The sequence below is a fragment of the Colletotrichum graminicola genome, assembly GCF_000149035.1.
Source record: "Colletotrichum graminicola M1.001 genomic scaffold supercont1.42, whole genome shotgun sequence".
NCBI lineage: Eukaryota > Fungi > Ascomycota > Sordariomycetes > Glomerellales > Glomerellaceae > Colletotrichum > Colletotrichum graminicola.
In genome coordinates, this window is record NW_007361046.1 from 92,187 (window position 1) to 111,479 (window position 19,293).

The window sequence follows — 19,293 nt, forward strand, 5'->3', positions numbered from 1 at the left end:
TCCCACCACCTAGGGTAGCCAAGGCGGGGAGTCGAGAGTCGCGAAAGTCGCGCCGTCGAGGATTCCAGCAATTCAGAGCGGCAAGGCAATTCACTTACGAGAGTTTGGCCATTGTGTCGGTTTGGGGGTGTCGGGTTCAACAACGGGGCTGGCTGGAAGGGTTAGATGGCGGACGTGGAATCGTGCAGTAGCAGATCGTGGAACAATTTCACGACTTCAGGTGTGTTTTCGATTTCGTGAGTGGGTCCGCAGGAAAAAGCGGCAGAAACCCTACGAATTTTTGGGAGAGGGAAGCGAGTAGTGGCTTATCTTATCACCACGTGACCCAGGTATCATGGCTTACCTAATGGACATCTTTTTCCCAAGCTTAATGGGAATATCTAGCGCATCAGCGCACCAGCCACACTAGCGGATGCGGACGTGACACCACAGCCATCTTCATCGCTTTGGGGTGGTTAAAATTGCAGTGCATGTAAGGTTCTTAGACCACATTGCTGTTGGACAAACAGATACAAGGAGTCTTGATGAGAATAGTGCGGCAGAGATATAGACCTGAGGGTGCAGTTGAAGGTGATGGAAAACCCCATTTAACATGCGATTACGAATCTATGGCCTCGACAAAGACTCTGGCCTTCAGATTTCTCATTGTCAAACAGGTTGAATCAATATATGGAACCCTGTACATCATAGGAGTCCAGTTATGATAACAATGACGCAGTCTTTCCAGACTCCCGTTCGAGTCACCTTGGGTTATAGCTGTTGTCTCGCTAGCTTATTCTAATTGACCATATATTCCTGCATACACATTGACACTCTTCGTCTGCCCCAAATGCTACTTGAGTACGCAAGGTATTATTTTTCTGAAGTGTTTTTCAGACTTCATGTGTCTTATTTCAGTGCTAGGAGGCATAATTGATTTTTGAACTTGCCCTTCTGGGTGCACTGTATGCTTCATGATCACGAATTAAAATCTGCTACTGACATGTTATGCATCTTGAATGAAAGTTCCAAACATTTAAGTTCTCTCTTGGAGGAGAACAATTATAAAACGATCTATTCGGGTCAAATCGCTGCAAAGTCGTCGGGTTGAGACTTAAGCGTGGCTGAGCCGCCCAAGCAACTCCCCGATGTCACTATCAGAGTCCTCTGGTGAGGTACATACCGCGGACGATCTCACACGCGGAGGGAGCAGGGGTCCTGGAGGGGTAGTGAATAGAGGATGCAGGTTATTGTGTTGAAGCAGGTCCACAGGTGATGGGAGATGCATCGACGAGGCATCAGACTACGAAGCGCTGGGGGTGACTGCCTGACAGGCTCTTGACTGGCATCAAAACGGCGCATGCAATCATCGGAGCGATAGTAGTGCAAATCAAAACGAGTACGTCTGCAATGGGATACTGGGGGTATATTGAAAAGAAGCGAAGCTGAATGCCTCATGATCTACCGAGGCAGTGTGACCGAGATCACGAGAGGAAGAAGAAGAGCCAAGAAGCCAAAATCAAAGCCGTGCTGAATGCAAGCCCAACGGGGGAGCTCAAGCGTTGTGAGCTCCCCGAACTTTCCTAGCTGTCACCGCCCCTTCCGTCGCCACTGCTGGGGCCGCTCGACTTGGGTTCGGCGCCCTTCGCATCCGCGTCGGGCCGCACGCTCTGCGGGTTGGAGAAGAGGTCCTTGGGATCCCACGCTGCCTTGATGCGCTGCAGCGTCGGCAGATTGGTGCCCCAGTAACTCTCCTGCGCGTTATCGAGCATCGGATCGACGTATCCCGCGTACGTGCTGAGTTCACTCGGGCTGGCCTTGCGGATGGTCCCGGTGATGCCGGCGATGAACTCCTTGGTCTTGCTGTTCAATGTTGGGAGGCCGATGCCGTAGCCCTGGCAGAACATGATCTTGTCGCGATGGCTGTAGGCTGTGGCGTTCATGGGCACGTCGTTAATGGCGCCTCCCGTCACGTCGAAGATCAGAAACCAGATCAGGGTGCCGCGGTGGACCTCGTCGATGTACTTCATCAGGTTCTCGATGGCGTCGTCGGACAAGAGTTGGTCACGGGTGAAGGCAAGGCTCTTGGCGGTGAAGGGGGACCGGATATCGCTCAGCCAGAGAGCCGCGTCCTGTGCCTTTTGCGCGACGTCCCCGAGCCAGTTGTTGACGACGACGGAGACCTTACCTGTGGGGATCTTGTCCGGTATGCCCGTCGCTCGAAACTCGGCTTCGGTGCCGTAAAAAGTAGCTGTGATGGCGACGCCGAGCTGCTGCATGACGAACTCGCTGCTAAAGCGGCGGTCGAGATCCGGGTCTGAGATGAGATCCTGCCACTGCTTGAAGACGGGAGCGAGGTCGCGGTGCTTGGCGAAGGTGATGGAGTACGAGTACTGCACGACGTCGCCGGGCTCCGGATGGGTCCGCATGACGAACTCGGTGATGACGCCGAAGCCGGCGCCGGCCCCCTTGAGAGCGAAGAACAGGTCCGAATTCTGCGTGTCACTGGCGCGCTGGATCTTGCCATCGGCAGTGACAACTTCGACCTCGACAACGTGGTCGATGCAACTCCCCCACATGCGTGAGCTGGGCCCAAGACCGCCCTATTTTTTGGTGTTGCGTCAGCATGGCGAGGTCATGGTAGAAGGCATTGTCGCCGGACGCGGGGACTTACAATGGTGGCGTGACCGCCGATACCCACGCCAGGACATGTGCCGTGCGCCATGGCACGTTTCCCGTTGTCGTGCAGTTTCTCGGTAACGTCGTGCAGCCTGTGGCCTCCGCCGATGGTTGCTTGCCAAGTATTTGTGTCCATTGAGAAGTGTTGGAAATGGCCGAGGTCGATGACCAGGGCACCATCGGTGCCACCGAGGCCAAAGTTACTACGCAGGCCAGGTTAGCTGCGGAGTAAGTAAGGCCGATATCGACCGCCACGGCCACGGCCGTGGCATAGCGACGTACGCGTAAGAGTGTCCTCCCGACTTTGCCTGCACCTTGACGTTGTTGTCTGCAGCGCATTTGACGAAGCCGGCGACGTCTTCCTTGGTTTCAGGACGGGTGACGGCGATCGGTACGACGGCGAGGTCCAGGTTGTACGGCTTCACCCAGTTGATTTGATAGAGGGGATCATTCGAATAGCCGACGCAGGAGGAACGGCCATCGCAGACGTTGTTGAGGCAGGTCGCCAACGGGCTGCTGGGCTTCTGTCCCATATCCGCTGCAGCATATGAAACTTTGGGATAGCAGAAGGACAAGCGCCAACATGTAATGGGCGGCAAAGGGTCTACCGGCAGCTCAGATGTGGAAGAGAGTTGCGGTGGGACCGTGTTTATAGGTGAGTGCTCAAGGCGAACCGGCTCTGGCAATTTATGGGTGTCCTGGTCCTTCCGGGTTGGATACATAAACATCCCAGGCCAGGGATGGATTATGGATGGCCAGGCCCAGGTGCTCCCTTGCACCTAAGCAGCTGATCTCGAACCACTATAGCATATGCCTCGTGCTTGAGGGGGTTAGCGATAGACAGGCTATAGAGGTGTCGTTCCTGCCCAGGCAGGTGAAGAGGTGGCTGATGCATGGCGGGCTAGATAGACCACGGAAGGACGTTACAAAGTACGTACGTGTACGTGACTAGCAGCAGTACGGAAGATTGCCACCGTCGGCTTCGTGTGGCGGAGCAAGAAGAGCAAGCAAAGCTACCTTGATTTGGCACGTCATCCGCCATGGGCCCTGTCCCTGCTTCTTGTGCCTGGCAAGCATGGCGCTGAGGATATCCCACGCCGGGCCAGTCAGCGTGATGAGCGTGATGTGCAAGAAATACTTGGCGTAATGCGTACAAACCAAGCTTGTTTGGCGGGGGTGGGGTAGCATCGAGAGCGACTAGAGGGAGTCAATACCTAGGTTCGCGTGGAATCTTGGCGTCCGAGGGGCCCCATGCAATGCGGTCGAAATGGAGGAGGAACGGTGGCGCATTGGATGAGCGTTGGCGTACGTGGTCCAAGAAACACAGGGGCGCTATGCTATGGCTGTGCAAACGGCAACAGCGCCAGCCTATGACAGGAGCCAGATGAGCCGAAGTCATGGCTGTTGTGTGGGCGTACTCTCGGGAATCGAGAGAGGTGGGGTGGTGGCCGTCCAACGGCTTGTCTCAGATTTCGACCTTGACAGTCGATTGTGGGGTCTCGAGTGGTTACTCAGCGACCTTGTGGGAAAATTTAGAGTGTTGCCAATAGCGCCGGCTTTGACCTGTGAAGAGTACGGAATACCTACGTAGGGAGGGATTATCAATTGGATGACGTCGGGAGGGCGCTTTGTGGAAGGAAGGAACCAACCGCACACCTACGGGCTGCCAGGGCTTGCCCACCACTATTGCTAGCACCACTACTACCAGCGCCTGCCTGTTCTATCGCCAAGGTTCAAGTCGAAAGAGAGAAATATAAATAAAGGATTGAGGAATAAGTCTCAATCTTATACCTTTCTATGTTATAGACATCCAAAGTAGGGTAGGTATTTTAGCTTAAGACCTAAGCTACTAAGGACGTTAGCTGCATTTCATACCTTTTTTTAGTGGAGAATCTCCTCCATCAAACATAGCAGAACATCCGATCCGCCATCAATGGCTTACGTAATGGAGCACAGGTGTGCACAGTCCGCTCACCTACAATACCACTATCAGTGATCACCGCATCTCATTGCACTTAGCAGTGGTTGAACCTGAACGAGTGTTCAAAAACATGGATCATCTTGGGATACACCTCAAACAATCGCAACACTCCCTACGTGGCTGTCCGGTTCGGGCGAATGTAATATAATGTAAGGAGAGACATGCTTGCAAGCACAAATGTTGAGCTTACAAGAAGAGAGAGATGCCGGTCAAGATTGCCAGCAAGGAAACCCCGGTTTTTCGACACAGAAGACACCCAAACCTTATCTGTCTTTGCAGCTACCTACCTAGTAGTGTAAAGACATGGGGGCGACTGGCCATTTCGAGTATTATTTCGAGCTTATTTGGACTGGTAAGGAACACGAACTCGCCAGGAACGTCGCATGTTCAGATGGATGGTTATTCTCCATATTCTCCTGTCAGGATGTGGATGCATCGGCTCGTGAGCACACAGCACACAGCACCCAACCTCCAGCGGCTTCCTTCTGACATAGACAAGTCGGATATTCTTTCTGTAACACGACCTTCTTGACAGCCTCATCTCGACAGAATAGGCGAGACGGCTTGGTGCTGCCAACCGTTTGGTCATACGTCGAGCAGTACTCACTCATCCACCCACTCACCTACGTATCCGTATGTAGGTAGGTATTACCTTACCCCAAGATGTCTCAGGCGCTTTTGAGACACGTACAGTGCGCAACACAGTGTATATCCCAGCGCGGGCTCCGCATATTCCCGTGTCTCCTTCTTCTTCGACAGTGACGCAGGAAGCCTGCCAGCAACGCCGACACAGTCTTCCTCCCCATTCGAGTTCTTACTGTACGCGGCTGCCTGATGCAGACATACGTCGACTGACGCACAACAACACGCCGAATTGGCACGTCGTGATACTTTCCACCTCCATCTACCTATCTGCCTCCCACTCAGTCCGTCCGTTCATCAATACAGTCACAACTCCCGCGTCCCACCCACGCAGAACCCCCCGCGTTTCCGCCGTATCACGTCCCACTGGATGGTACGCCATGGCACTTTTGCTCTCCGCGTGCGAAAACACCGAAGCAACCTTGACCACGTTGCAGTCCCGGCGCAGGAAATCCCACATGCGACCTTTGGCTTCATCATTCCCCCGCCTGTCTCTGTGTCTGTCTGTTCCTTCGACCTGCCAGCCACACTGGTAGCCGCTGCAAGACGCTAGAGACATACTTTTCCAGCTGTTCCCCGCCAACGACCCGGAAATAGGAACACCCTCGCACCCTTCCGCAGAGTCGCACTGCCGCTTCGCTCAAGCTCCCATCATATTGCTGCAAAAGCTTCGGTTGCAACATAACTTTTTCCCCGCAACACCCCCCCCCCCCCTCACTCATTCCCTGCTTCGAGAAGACGTCTCTTCATAGTTCTGTGCACCTCCTTGCGCCAGCTTCCCGTTGGCATCTCGCGGAAATCACCCCTCTGGTCATTGCTTAAAGCAGCAAAGATGACGAACCTACCAGTTTGGCGACAGCTACCCGTGTCGTCGTCGACGGGCTTACCTAATCTCTTGGTATCAACCTCCTTCTCGACAACGTCATACACGATACACCTCACAGATCTGGCAAACATATGGGTTGAGTCTTTGGACCGAAAGGCCATCTACAAGCGGAGCCTCAACGAGTCCACCAGCATAGACCCTACGGATAGTGACAGCAACATGCGTACTTTCCTGTCCAAAATTAGATCCGTCTTTGAACCTTCTCACCAAGATCATGCTAAAGCATCCCTGTCAGTGTCGACGATCCCCAGCAAGGAGGCCGGAGCGGGAGGGCTGACTCTGAGCATCGTTTGCAAACTGGAAAACACAAAGCCTCTGGAATGGCCGATGTATCTGCAGAAATGTCCCCAATCTCAACTTGCATACGAACTTGTTGTCCCACTTGCACAAGCACACACGACCGGGCGAAGGCAGATTGGTTCCCTCAAGGACATCATCAGACAGAAAGATGCCATCATCACAAAGCTCCTCGACAAACTCGAGGCCACTGGAACTCGCCTGGAAAATGTCTTTACGGTCTTGTCCGCAAAACAAAAGCCCACAAGAAAGATGGCTGAAGACAAGGTCAAAGGACTGGCTCCCTTCCGGCCTGAAGACTGGATGTCTCAGCTGGACGAACACCAAGAGGACATGTCGAGTCTCTTACAGTATGTCTTTGGTGCCGACGGTCTCGAGTACCACCAAAATCCCGATGTACACAACACCGCGTCTCTGGACGACTGGTGGATCAAACTGCAATCGCCGTCTATCCCAATCGTGGGTACAACGTCAAGCTCTCGCTTAAATCAGTCGGGCATGTCCTCGACCGACCCCAGGCAGCTGGAATCCAAAGGTAGTGAAGCCAAGGATGCCGAGGTCGCGGCCGAAGACGACGACGACGACTTCCAAGTACAATCAACGCCACCGCATCTCATGTCCACTCGCAAACGTTTCGTCAATCCCCTTCCCGCAGAGGATGGTGACGGTACCACCAAGGACGGGGATACTCCTCCGATACCTGATAGCGTACCGGTACCCCCACTGGATAACAACGCCCGACCTTCTCGCCTGGGGACAATAGGAAAGAGGCATCAACCTATGCCAACTCGTACATCATCCCCCCCTCAAGCTCTGGAGCTGGAGGACTCGGAAACAGAGACAGTGTCTGATGAGGACGCTGCCGCCTCTCTAGCTGAGGAATCATCGCCGCCACAGCGCGCCGGATCGATGTCTGATACGAAGGATCCAAAGAAAGGTCTCGATTTAATTAGAGACAACGCTGGCGGGTCCAAGGCTCCAAGTTCCCCACGGAAAGGGGTTCTGGGCCGCATTGGGGGAGAGTCGGCACGTTCCAAATCACCCGAGCCGCCAAAAAGGACAGGACTTGGTCGCATCGGCGGAGGTGCTCGTCCCGTCACGACGCCCGAGCCAACAGCTATAGCTGCGGAAGAGCGAGGTCGATCCCGAGTGAACACAACGCTCCACGAACAGCCCAGAGAAACCTCACGGGATCGAGCGGATAGGAAACGAGATGAACTGCAGAAAGACTTGCAAAGAAAGGCCGCGGCAGGACCGGCGCGCAAAAAGCGAAAGTTCTAAGTCCACCCTAGTCCCCGATCTTGCAAGTCTCATTGCTGCTTTGGAGCTCCAATAATAGAACCCAGCCAAACGTATTGCGACACCCCTTGCCTACAAATCATGACAGTGACGAAAAACAGTGTATTCCAATAGACTTGATATGCCTCATTCATGGCTGTAGCACTCCAACTTACTGGTGTCACGCTAGCACGTCGCCAGCACGTCGCAACCGATGTTCGCAGGCTTGTGTTCTCGGGATGTGCCCGCGCGATCCGTCAAAAGCCGAAATAAAACCGTGCGGGACATACCCGAAGTTCCGAGTGAGCTCGGTGCTAACCATGTCATAGCAGGAGTCTTGATGCCAACCACGCAGAATGCTCTATGCAGGGGTTTATCTGAACGGCCCGAAACGATGTTCGCTATTCTCCTTGTATGACATCAGATGCTTGTTCCCGCCTCCTTGGTATTGAGTAGCTGAATCCAACATGCTCGGGGCAGAGCCGTCAAAAGAGTACAGACCAAGTTGAGTTACCGAAAATAATCCATACCTCACGAGTCACAACCCGTCGGCGAGCAACAGCTTTCACCTTGGCAAGGATGGAGCACGTTGCAGTACTGGGCAGGTTCTTATTCTTGGAAAGGCTAGCGACTTGCGAACTCGTTTCATGCTTCATTACGTCCGAACTTTGCTGGATATGCAACGTCGCGAATTGCCATGCAAGCTTGACCTATCAAAGCTCTTTCCACCACTCGTTCGACAGAGTTTGGTTTCCATGCATGACTCAGGTTCGAGACCGAGTAGAGGAATTCACCACGATCTGCCCCCCGACATGTGTCCGCAGCCGTAGCCCGCAATGCGGCCTTGCAGCATGATATGTAATGTTTCCACCCGACGTGCTCTCTCGATGAGATGACCAAGAGGTCGGCTTAGACGTCGCTGCAACGAGTCGGGGTCACGCAACTTGGCGTATGCATGGAAGGGATATGCACAGATGGAACCAGACGCTCCCTCGGATCACCCGTTTCCCGGCTGACTCGAGAGATACCAAGCGAGGCGTTGGCTCTTTCTGATGCTGCATCGGATGTGAACCCGGTGGCTTGTCCCATTCGATAGCCGAAGATATGACAAGTTGTACCTTTCGCACGTAAGGCGACAGAAGATTATCACGAATGACGGGCAGCTGCTTTCCCGAGCATGAGCGGCAGCTCACGTTGCACCAGGACGAAACTAACTTCGGGGCATATCACCGACTCCGTCAACGGCCGTACGGTGCTGCATCTTCGGCGCCGAGGCTCAAAGCGCAAGAAAACCATACTGGCATCAAAATAACCCTGACGTCTCGGCGAAGACGTTACGCGGCGGCGTATGGATGAATGACACAGGACGCCACCTACCCACCCAGCCACCCAGCCAACCAAAATCAACCACGGCAAAGAAGCCCGCATACCACTTGACGGAAAAGGGAGGGATATTTGTCTTGGGGCCAATGACCTGCTGTTGGCCGTTGGCCATTGGCATCTTCATTGAGCAGCCTGCATCAGGGTGCGGAGTATCGGCAAAGAGAAACTCACATACACAGAGGAGGCCGGGTACAGCTGCCACCCCGATCTAGAGCCGGCCTCACCGGCTTTCTCCATCGCATGGAATGGGACAGATCAGGAAGCATGTATCGGGCCGAGAAAACCAAGCTTCAATCGCACGGCACGTACAGAACGCGGGCCACTACTCCAATATCAAATTCGAAATTTGAAGGTGCTTTTCGGCCGTTGCTAAGGACAGGAATCAGGATGACGAACCGATCGCCGAAGAGACAGGTCCCATAGGTCGGTTAGAGAAACACCGCAAGTCTTCAAGACGACGAAATATTATCTATCACTTTTCGACTGGGCGTCACCCATGGTTATGCAGGCGACGGGGCCTGCGATAGGAGGACGTATACGACGTGACGCTGGTCTTCGATGTCCATCGGCGAGACGGCGCATATGATTAGATGCAGAAATGATACAAAGGGAAGGGGGGAAAAAGAAATAGGTTGGAAGCCTTACATAGACTTCAGATGCTACCAAGCCTATTGTCATGGACCGGTTAGACTGCAGCTTGCTTGCGAGAGCATGGGTCTTGCTTTTCGTGCATGCGACAAAGCATGACAGGGGGATATACCTGGACCATCAAGTTTGCTCTGGGGGACTGGCGGGGATGATGAAGGGCAGCAAACAGGAAACGGCTACGATGCGGCGTGTCAAGACTGGCGGGATGCGACCTCAGATTGACGGCGGAGAGATGAGTAACGAACGCATGGGGACGCATGGAGAGGTACGTAGGAATGATGAAATGAGCAATGCATATATCAGAAATGATCAGGAGCACGGGCAGATAGATGCGGATAGATGATGGAGGGTGGAATAGCGGTGGAAGAGATTGGCAAGACTTCTTTTTTTTTTTTTTTTTGGTTTTGGAAGCACCTGCCCTTCCTCACAAGTGGAATACCTAGTCTACGTATGCGAGCTCCCACTGTCTTACGTGCGTATAGAGGTCGGGTCTAGGTGCATAGTAGGTAGCACGAGTGCGGAAAGGATGGCAAAGTCAGAGAGGGAGCGCTGACTCGCCCTACGTAGGTGATATAGATAGCGTACGTAGGGCAGCCAAGAGTTCGGCAGCCAAGATGGTCTATCACTGACAGTCAATCAGTCGTGGGGTCGGTCGGCCGGCAAAACGGCAGTCGGATGTGACTGGAAGGAGCTGCGTCTCTTGTCTCGGTGTGGCAAGATCGGCGCCAGCACCAGCAGCAAATGACAATTGCAGCGGCCGGATCCCCCGCCTCCGGCGGTTGATGGAATGGGAGGTGTGCCCTCGTGGAGCCGTCGGACCCTCCTCGACGGGAGGTACCATGTACGTGTACCTGGGACGGGGTTGCTCTCTTGGTCCATAGCGCCGGCTGCAGTTGCGTCGCCCAGGAGCGCTAGGTAAGGTACACTAGGTAACTAACCTAAGGTTATATGGCTCGCTTAGCCGCCCTACGATGAAAGCAGTGCACCGGGCCGAACGGCGATTGACGAACAGAAAAACCCGAGCCGATTTGAACAGAACGAGATGAAGGAGGATTGGGGGGGGAAAAGGTTGCGAACTGATTACCGCAAAGAGACGATGAGAGAGTGTCTGTCTGGGTACCAAGTCTTCCTTATCTCAGCTGGTCGGAGGGAGGACGGCTTCTGATTGGACAAGAGCCCGGATACCCCTTGATTGACTCCGAGATACAACATCATTGGTCAGAAGCGCATCTGACCCACTTCCTCGCAGCATACTCAGTAGTAGGTACAGACTCGATGCACTCGTGCATACGTATCCACTTACTGAAAAGGGAAAGGATGGGGGATTTCCACTTGCCTCGGTAGTAGGTACGTACCTACTCGTGTCCAGTTTACCTAGGTACCAGTGTACAATCCTACCTACTTTAGGTAAGGTTAAGAGAGGGGAAGGCAGAAGGTGCGATCAACAATGTCTGTTTCAACGACGTGCTGTGCCTGCCCCCATCCTGCCTACTAATCATCGTCAACTTTTCTCTCCGATAACTCTGCCACAACAACACCAACAATCACCGACCTCCCCCCACCCACGATGCATAGCATAGGGCCACAGCTACGCATAGCAGCGGTCAACATTGCTTAGCCACCACCATTTATCATTTTGCCGGCATGTTGCGTCGCACAAGATGCATACCCCAAAAGTCGGTCTATGTCAGAATTAGATTAACGCATTCAACCCGAGCCTCCCCAGTTCCTCGTCCACCCCTCGCCTCTTGAGGCTGGTCAGCCCATGCTTGCTTGGCCTCGCGCTTCATACAGCATCATGTCGGCTAACGATGATCAGCACCTCGTATCACGGCTCGGCAGCCAATGGTGACGAAGGATGAGAGTCCATGACAAGCCAGATACCTATCTGCCCTGCGGCCAGTTAACCATGCGACTACTGTTGGTTGTTCTTTGTCGACCCAAACCAACCCCCTCACTCCAGTCTAGCAGAGGACAATCAAAGAGTCTCATTCCCAGTCGAGGGAGCCGTCCAAAGGGCTGTCATCATCCTAGTGGCGCGCTCCTGCCACTCGGACCAGTCAATTAAAGATGGACTTTGTTGAAAGAAATACCATGCATAGGCTGGGCACCGGTCCAACGGATCCCCCCGGTTCTTCGCATTGGAGTGAGTGTCCCGCTGTTGGCCTTTTTTTTTTTCTTTTTCTTTTTTTCCCCCTCAATCGCCCTTCATATTCAGGGCAGCCATCGCAAATCCCGATTCAAACCCGGCGCAATACCCATTTGGCCCTGGACGAAGAGAGCATGCTCACAGAAACACGCCGGGACCACCCGACCATGGTAGTTTCTGGTGCTGTTGGCCCATCCTTGGCTTGACGCCAAGAACTCTCTACTCCAGTTACCTAGCCGCTTAGGGAGGTGCGCGGACCGGTTGGCGGCAACTTGTGGAAGACTTTCGACATGGCGCACCCCACCCCCCCCCCCCCCCTCCAAACGGCTTGTGGATAAGCCTTATTCAACCCATCCTCTTGGCCTGATTTCGCCTTGCACGTTCACACCAACCTGATGCCACTAGCATGCGTACAAGTCTGCGCATCTACTAGGACCCAGATCCTGCTGGCTGGCCAGAACCAGGCACTCGGTACCCAATGGGAGACGTCGGAGTAGTGATGTCCATACCCACTTTTATTTCCGTTAAAAGCGGATGTGATGGGCAAGGATATTGTTCGCCCGAGCGTGCGCAGGGCGACGGGTCGCCAGCAATCGCCATCGTAGTGGCTGCATAACAAAAATCCCCGGCAAGGTGATACGCCGTCTAGCAGACGTCGAATCGAATCCAAACCCTAGGGTAGACCGCCGTTGTATTCATGCGCCTAACGCGCCGTTCTGCAGCCGAGAGTGCCACGTCAAGCGCGTTGTATTGCGGCCTGGTAGAGGACCATGTCAATACGGCCAGCCCCTTGTCGCTCGTCGTCTACACCACCTATGAGAGTCTCGCGCTTACCCTGCGACGGGTCCACCGTTTCCTTGATGACAAGGGAGGGAACGATAGGCGGCCATGATGCCGTGGCGTCTACAGATATCTCTCTCTCTGATCGGACCCCCCCCTGTTCTACGTCTCTTCCCGCCACGGTCAACAGATGGGTGCTGCTTTTCCAAATACCTACCAATGGCCCACCACAGCACCCTGTGCCCTGTCGCGAAAATCATTCTTCCACCGCGCGAATCTGGCCTTGACGTCACAAGGAACCCCCATGCACGGGTGGGTATCGGAGGTGCAGTCCGTCGTCAAAAGAAGACGAAGAAGGATGGGGGCTTTTTTGTCTGTAGCCCTTTCTTTCTACCTCAACCTTTGAATGGCCGATTCCTGTTACGCCCGCAGCATGTGGTTATCTACGGATACTGTCCGTCTCGTTGGATAACTCGTTGTTCCTGAAGAAACACCGGTACGCGGTCCAGATGCCTTGGCCGATAGTAACCATGTTTGTAAGACCACTGGGGTTACTAATCAGCTATTTCGCTGTGCCTCATGCACTATAGGTACGGCCAATCGTTCCAACATGGGTGTGGCCAAGGTCGCAAACCGTGGGCTGATGATGGCATTCGTGGGCATTTCTATTGTCTCACTGGCCCAGGCCTGCCTAATTACTTACCCCTGAGCGTTTCCTTGACGTCCACTCACAGGGCCGGGAGATGACACGCTCCCGTCCGTCCGTCCGTAGACTCTTGGACGAACCCGAGTGCCACCTTCTCTTTGTTCTTTCTCCAGCGTCCCCGTCGTCATCAACAAGTCGGATCCCCCATTGACATCTCCAACTCGACTCCAACTCGACTCCAACCCGCCATATACAGGCACACACACCCACACACATACACCCTGGTCCCCATCCTTCCCCCCCTCTTTGCTATCTGTCACTCCCCGTCCGTGCTCTGCCCAAGGAGCAGGGGCTTGGTTGATCATCGATCGTGACCCCCCCCCAAGTTTCACCACCCCACCTGTATCTTTGACGTCTCCTCTCCCATGTCCATCCATCTAGGTATTTCCAAATACGCATACTTGGCTGCGACTTATCTGCCCACCCCCACTCACACAGGCAAGGCGACAAAAAGATGAGAGGTGACATGCGACCACTACGGTGAGGTGTCAATGAGATAGGTATGCCCATCTACCTACCGAGTACGGAGTAGAGGCCCCCTTCTTTGCTCTCCCGGTGTGCTGGTAAATTACAGGTCCACAATGATATATGAGCCCAAGCATCCTTGCTCTCTCTAGCGAAAGAGGTGGCGTGGTAGGGGTGCGTGTGTGCCTTTTGCACGGGGCCTCCCTCCCCCTCCCTCTGTCTCCCGTGATATGAGCATGATGCAGCCCACAGCCAGAGAAGGGGATTAGGAAATGTAGCAACAAGGAAAGGTTGAGCGCATGCATACCGACGGTTGGTTTCGCTGAGGGTCGGTCCCCGGGGGTTTTTTTTTTTTGTCCCTTGCCATCGGTGAAGGCTGGATGGAACTCATACTACCATCCATGTATGTCACTGACTGACAGACTCACACATTCATCGACTTGTATACCCATTGATTCGTGCAACCGCTTCTTCAGGCCTTGCGGCGCAGATTCGAACGGCGTAAACTCCAATCCCGTGGTTTCTTATCCTTCTCCTACACACGCGCGGTCGGGCGGGCGGGTCTACCCGTCAGAAACCGCTCATTTCCAAGTTTACGTGCCTGTATTATTACGTTGCAGAAGAGGGGAGAGAAGGGGAAAAAAAATTCCCCTCAAAATAAGCAAGCAAAAGAAGAGAGAAAACTACCCCAGGAGAGAAGTAAAACAGTATCATAGGAGATATACATATAGATAAAAAAGAAAAAGAAAAGAGGAAAGGAATAGGAAAGGGGGCAAAAGGGATAATGGGCAGGTGAATAACTAACATTGTAACTGAATGGGGTTCTCGCACACGAAGGGGTGGAAGATGGATCGAATAAAATCAAATGGAGGAAAAAGACACAAAGACGGCGGCGATACGGTGTTGTGAGATTGGGGGGGAACAAACGGACCCCCCCACTTTTTCTTCTTCTTCTTCCTTTTTTTTTTGTTCTCTTTTCCATTTCGCAGAGAAGTACGGAGTATTCCGTAGGCTAACCACCTACTCAAACCATCACCCCCAGAAACAATCAAATTCATTGGCTGCCCCCACGTGTATGTTCTTCTGCATACCGCCGGCACTGTCCCAAATATTTCCGTGCTGCAAGCTCGTGTAGGCGTGCCTTTTTCTTTTTCATTTTATCTTGTCCTCCCCCCCCCCCCCCCCCATCGTGTTAGTCGACGAAAAAGAGGCATAAGAAAAAATAGAAGAAGAAGCAGGAAAACAAAAGACAAAAGACAAAAGACAAAAGACAAAAGACAAAAGGGAAAAGGGAAAAGGGAAAAGGGGAGATTTGGACAGTGAGAAAGGGGAAAATAGACAGTTGGGGGAGAGGGCAGAGAGAGAATTGCTTTGCCGCACCCCACCCCCTCCCCCCCCCCCCGACTTTGTTCGCTTTCTCGGACTCGATAGGGTAGGAAATGGGAAAAGGGAAAGGGGACATAGGTAGTCGATCTCGCACCCCCACACACACCTCCCCCCCTCCCTCGAACCCTTGCAGGTGTCAAAGAAAACGGACGCTGGAACCCCTGCTCCGCGGGACTAGAATAGCTGTCAAAGGTCGAGACAAGAAGAGGGTGAGGAGGGGCGTGGACGTAATCACTGATCGATCTTGGCGGGAAGACTGACCGGGGGTCAAGATGCATATCTCTACATACCTATACCTCTATACGTACCAGTAACTACGTACAACCCGACAGGCAAGAAGAAGCCATAACCCCCCCCCGGTCAAATGGTATTCATGAACCCCCTTGGCAAGACGGACGCGGTTGGAATAGATCCAACTGTTTCTCTCAAAGCGGATAGCTTTGCGAAACAAGGGGAAAAACCCCCCCCCCGAACCAGAGACGTGCAATTTCATGATCTCGCAGTCTGCTTTTGTGATCCTCTTGGCTGTACCCTGACCCCCCTCGGTTCTGCGGATCCACAGAGCTCATGCAGTGACATGCCTCTCTCTCTCCCTCCCTCTCTCTCTCCCTCTCTCTCCCAACCTCCCAACCTCCCTGCACCGCAGAAACGATATGTGTGAAAGGACAAAAGTAAAGACTTAATTATGAACAAGATACAGAGATACTTCATACAGAATCCCCCCCCCCCCCCCCCTTTTTTCGTCAAAAAGTAACCCTAGAAGGCGGAGAGACGGGAAAGGCCGCCCGCCAGTGGATATCAGCAAAGATCAAGACTCCATAACGCCGAGAGAGATAGCCAGGACTTGACAGGAACAGAAGCGGCCAAGAGGTCGGTTGTCGAAAGTTGGATGGAAGAACAAGGCCCTCACATCCCCCATCCCCGACGTAATCCGACGAGAGTATGGGCAATACCTAACTGTACTTTGCCTAGACCACCCTTCAAAGACCGCTACCCGGCGGGCTTTGCCAGGAGAGACAGCTCGGGATAGAGTCACCGGTTACCCGGCTAAGATGGCCGCGTCCTGGGGGCGGGGTTCCATAACCATTGTAATGTATTATTGTGTAGGGATCTTCCCATCTCCGGTTTTGACGGTAGCGAATTCGCCTACAAGCGGTCTGTCCGTCCCAGCGCCTGATGATGCTGCTACCAACTAGAGTCCTGGCTTTAAGTTTTCTCTATCTTGGGGAAGGCGGCTTAAAGTGACCGGGATGCATCCTCGTAATGAGGCACGCACTGCGTTGTTGTTTTCCACTATGGATGAAGCAATCTTTTTATTCCTTCTCCCGGTTGTGTCGGCTGTTGAAGCTCTTGACGGCGTTAGGACTGTCTTGTAGAAGATGCTCTTGCCACACGCCCTAGTGAGTTTATGTACATCCCACTGGTACAGTCGAGAGGAACGCGCTGCCTCCGTGAGCGTAGGCCTTCCCTGACTTCGTTCGGCAAGTATAGAGCTGCGGACGCTATCTCCCCCCCCCCCCCCCCCCCCCCCCCTTCCCTACTCCCCGGTAGTACAGCAGCACGGCCACCCTAGTCTTAGAACTAAGCAAACAAGACAAAACAAAAAACTTGGGCTTCGCAGCCGTTTTTTTCTACATGTGGGCGTCGGGACCCCAGCCGTAAATCACACCGTCTGTCGGGGGCGACGAGGTGTACGCGCCGGACACGTCGGCCATGTCAAACTGCTGAAGCTGGTAGGCCTGGGGATGGCCTCTAGGGGCGTCCGGGCCCATGAAGGTCACGGCCGAGGCGCCGCCGTTGCTGAGAAGGGGAGCGGGGGGGACCATGTGGCCCATGACGGGATGATGCCTCATGCCCTCGACGACGTGCCCCTTGGGGACGCCGCCGTTCCGCCTCTGTATGTCGGCGCGGGCCTGCCATCCCTGGAGCTGCGCGGGTGGGTACGGGTAATGCTGGAGGGTCTGGGAGGCGGAGCTCCCCAAGATTGGGGATACGGAGCCTGTATGCGAGCGCTGGCGCCTGGCGTTCCGTGCCGACGTGGTCGCGCGCCCTCCCCGCCGGCCAGACATGGCGCGCCCGGGCATCGACCGGTTGGGGTAGTCCGGGTTCTGGTAGTGGGTCGCACTGGCGGAACGAGGGGGGCTGTTGCGCCTGTGGCTGCCTCCGCCGTGGGTTGTGCTGCGGCGAGATGAGTTGGTGTGCGCGCCCTTGCGGGCGTTGCCCTCGCGGAAGTGCGTCGTCGGCCTGATATCCTTGACGTAGGCATCCACGAGGTACCATTCCGACACACGCTTCTCTGTGCCCGTCCGGCTGGTGTCGTTGTCGGGGAAGGTGATCTTTTCCCTCCTGTTGAACGCCTGGGCACAGGTGGGGATTAGTCTGGGCTTGCTCGCTTATAAGAGGATCATTAGGGTGAGTAGGGGGGGGGGGGGGGGGGTGGTGTGTGTGAGGGGCTCGGTCTTTTGCCGCGTAAGGTGTTGAGGATGCTTATCCGGCAAGGGTGCTGGCGCGATGTGGTAGTATGTGCATAGGACGCTTTCTAGGGGCAGCATCATGTTCCCATGAAAAATGGGTCGAGGGCGGGGAGAGCCAACAGAAAGAGGGGCGAGGGATTTCACTCACATCGTTCATGCTAAGATTATGGCGGATGCTGTTCTGCCACCCGGTGCTGCCGTCTTGCTTGTGGGTCTTGTCCGTGTTATCCCGGAACCACTTGTAAAGCTCCTGCAGGGTCATGGAGCGACGGGGAGCGTCTAGTAGGGCTCTGTGGATGAGCTTGGCGTAGGGCTCCTCGCCGCCGGTGTTCTCCTTGGGCAGTGCTGTGCTCTGTGTGGGAGGGTTCAGCTGGCCGCCAAGATCCGGCATCGTGTCGGGCTCCGCGCTGAAATCGCCACCGAAAGACGCCGGAGACCCGGGATAAGGGGACCCGGGAGCGTCCACGGAGGGCGACGACTCATATTTGAAGTGCTCGCTCTTTAAATGACGCGGCTCGAAGCCGTGAGGCAAGGCGCCGTTGTCGTAGTGCAGGTGAAGTTGCAGGTCCGCCCCGCGAAGGTCGTCCGTCGGCATGGAGACATGGTTGCTGAGGCCGTCATAGACGGGCTCTTGGGGGCGAAACGGGAGGTCGAACTGGGCGGTGGAAGCAGGGTGAGCCGTCTGGGCCGCTGCTGGCCAGGACCGCGGGGAGAGAGTGGACGGATGGTACGCCGTGGCAACCGTTTGGCCGCGGTATGAGTAGTTCGCGTTGGCGCCGTTGACATTGTCAAAGTCGTCGCTCGACATGCCCCGTGGGGACGGCCAGGCCGTCTGGTTCATGGTCGGCGACTGGTATGGCTGGCTTACAGCGGAGAGATGGTAGTAGCCTTGTCGTTGATGGTCATGGCCCGGGAACTGGTGCTGTTGATGTGCGGAGGCCACAGTATTGTAGTCTCCCACCATTTCTGTCCCTACGGCCATGGCGGATGGTGCTTGCGTGGTGCTGCCGATGTACTGTTGCTGCCGACTCACGCCATCGCCGGGCATCATGTGCTCCGGCTGCGAAGAGCTCGTAGTCATGATACTAGAACGGATGGTGTATCTATGTGACAGGCGCGGGAAGGAGCGTAGAGTCAATGTAAGGCTCCTGAAACAAGATAGGACAAGTTTGGGCGGGATAGAAGTTTCAAGATATGGGGAAGATATGATTCAAGTTATTACAGACACTGCTCGGTGTCGCCGTTGGAGAAATGAAAGATGAGGATGAGGAGATCTCGAGGTTCAGGAAAATGACGACCTATTGGGACAACGAGATGTCGAGGGCGGCGGCGATGATGAATGAAGCAGGATGGTATCGAATAAAGAGCGTCTCGGGAACGATTTTCTGAATGGAAGGCGAACTGCGTGGGTATTAATGCTGTGGCTGTTCGTGATGGCGGGTTGATAGAGAAGAAGCACTGATCGTTGCTGAAAGGTGTCTGGAGCAAGGGTATCGACCCTGTTGATTTAACAAGGCGTGTCCCCTACCGATGCCCATGTTGGCCAGAGAGAAGAGGACG

The 19,293-nt window shown here is 54.4% G+C and overlaps 3 protein-coding genes across 3 annotated transcripts; 1 reads left to right on the forward strand and 2 right to left on the reverse strand.

The window, feature by feature from the left end:
* Positions 1–1,562: 1,562 nt before the first annotated feature.
* GLRG_08529 (FAD binding domain-containing protein) lies at positions 1,563–3,191 on the reverse strand (the record flags this gene model as incomplete). The annotated part of the gene is made up of 3 exons (XM_008099429.1): positions 1,563–2,582; positions 2,654–2,861; positions 2,941–3,191. 3 exons carry the CDS (start codon positions 3,189–3,191, stop codon positions 1,563–1,565), a joined length of 1,479 nt encoding a protein of 492 aa, XP_008097620.1.
* A 2,922-nt stretch (positions 3,192–6,113) lies between these two features.
* On the forward strand, positions 6,114–7,745 carry GLRG_08530 (uncharacterized protein; the record flags this gene model as incomplete). The annotated part of the gene is made up of 1 exon (XM_008099430.1): positions 6,114–7,745. The coding sequence occupies one exon, from the start codon at positions 6,114–6,116 to the stop codon at positions 7,743–7,745; it is 1,632 nt and encodes a 543-aa protein (XP_008097621.1).
* Positions 7,746–16,890: 9,145 nt separating this feature from the next.
* Positions 16,891–18,781, reverse strand: GLRG_08531 (fork head domain-containing protein; the record flags this gene model as incomplete). Its single annotated transcript, XM_008099431.1, has 2 exons — positions 16,891–17,616; positions 17,882–18,781. 2 exons carry the CDS (start codon positions 18,779–18,781, stop codon positions 16,891–16,893), a joined length of 1,626 nt encoding a protein of 541 aa, XP_008097622.1.
* Between the last annotated feature and the right edge of the window lie 512 nt (positions 18,782–19,293).